This window comes from Lutra lutra, chromosome 7 (genome assembly GCF_902655055.1).
Source record: "Lutra lutra chromosome 7, mLutLut1.2, whole genome shotgun sequence".
Taxonomy (NCBI): domain Eukaryota; kingdom Metazoa; phylum Chordata; class Mammalia; order Carnivora; family Mustelidae; genus Lutra; species Lutra lutra.
In genome coordinates, this window is record NC_062284.1 from 72,901,246 (window position 1) to 72,902,649 (window position 1,404).

General features: G+C 44.2%; 1 gene segment (V, D, J or C); it reads left to right on the plus strand.

Moving 5' to 3' along the window:
- Positions 1-318: 318 nt before the first annotated feature.
- Positions 319-1,002, plus strand: LOC125104486 (T cell receptor alpha variable 20-like). The segment is given in 2 exon segments: positions 319-446; positions 617-1,002. Coding segments are annotated over 2 exon segments (438 nt in total).
- The last annotated feature ends 402 nt before the right edge of the window (positions 1,003-1,404 follow it).

Genomic DNA, 1,404 nt, shown 5'->3' on the forward strand with positions numbered 1-1,404 from the left:
CTTTTATAAACTCTGGTAGCAGTTTAAAGGCTATTCAAGGAACAATGAAATAATTAAAAGTATAAATAGGAGAAGGCTTTTCTGACTCTGACTTTGAACCTCATAGACACTATGCTCCCCAAAAGCAAAATGTCCTTCCCTCAATCTTTTCTTTGTGGGTTGCATGAAGTGGGTGCTGTGAGATTGTGTCATTGACCAGGAGGTGGCAGTGGTTCCATTCCTCTCCTTCCTTGAATTCTTTAAACATCAAAAGCATGAAAGTTAACTTTTGATTGGCTGAGTCACTAAGAGAAAGGCTCTCTCCCCTGTCAGAGAACAAGGGCCAAGCCCCAGAGACAGCGCCTCAGAGAAGATTTGGAATCATTACAAATTGTACCAAGACTCAGACCTCAGGATGGAGAACGTACTGGAATGTGCACTCATAGTTTTGTGGCTTCAGCTTGGCTGTAAGTTGGAGATTAAGAGAGGAGAGCCACCAAGGACACATTTATCCAAAGCTGGGGAGAAGAGATAGGGGTTCCATGTCAGCTCACCGCCGGGTTTTTTCTTTTCGGAATTTTTCAAAACTGTTGTACCAAAGGCTTTGTATCATTTCTGATTTTGTTTTCCTGAACAGGGTTGAGTGGAGAAGACCGGGTGGAGCAGAGACCTCAGACCCTGAGACTTCAGGAGGGAGACAGTGTCAGCCTCAACTGCAGTTACACGGTCAGCGCCTTTAACGGGCTACAGTGGTATAGGCAGGATCCCGGGCAAGGCCCAGAATTCCTCTTTGTCCTATATGCAGTTGGTGATGAGAAACAGAAAGAAAGACTAAGAGCCACACTATTAAAGGAGGGAAGTTCTCTGCACATCAAAGCTTCTAAACCTGAAGACTCAGCCACTTACTTCTGTGCTGTAAAGACACAGTGCTCCCAGGCAGCCCAGGAGCTGTACCAAAACTCTGCAGTTGCGCTCTGGAATAAGGGCATCTCTGCTGTTCCTCCTCCTCAAAGAAGTACTTAGCATTCAGAGCCTCTTTCTAAGTGGTCCTGTGGAGAACAAAGTCTTGTGACACAGCTAGATGGCACAGATTACTGTTCCTTCTGTTCTGGTCTCTAGGATAGTTCCCTTTGTTTGTTCCTGCATCAGTCTGCTCTTTGAAACAGCCCAGGGCTTTCCTCACCTGGATACAGAAGGGATAGCTGTGCAATGGACAGCCTTGGTTTCTTGCTTTGGGTCACTTGAAAAGAGACTGACCAGAAATACACACTCTTCCCAGAAGTTTTTGTTTTTTTTTTTTTTAAGTGCTTTATATTCTCTTACAATAATCTGGTCACATCTTTATTAAGTGAATCTTTCCCATTTTAATACAGTCTTCTTGAAGCCCACATCTTCACAAGCCATATTTCTACATTTCTCTTCTCC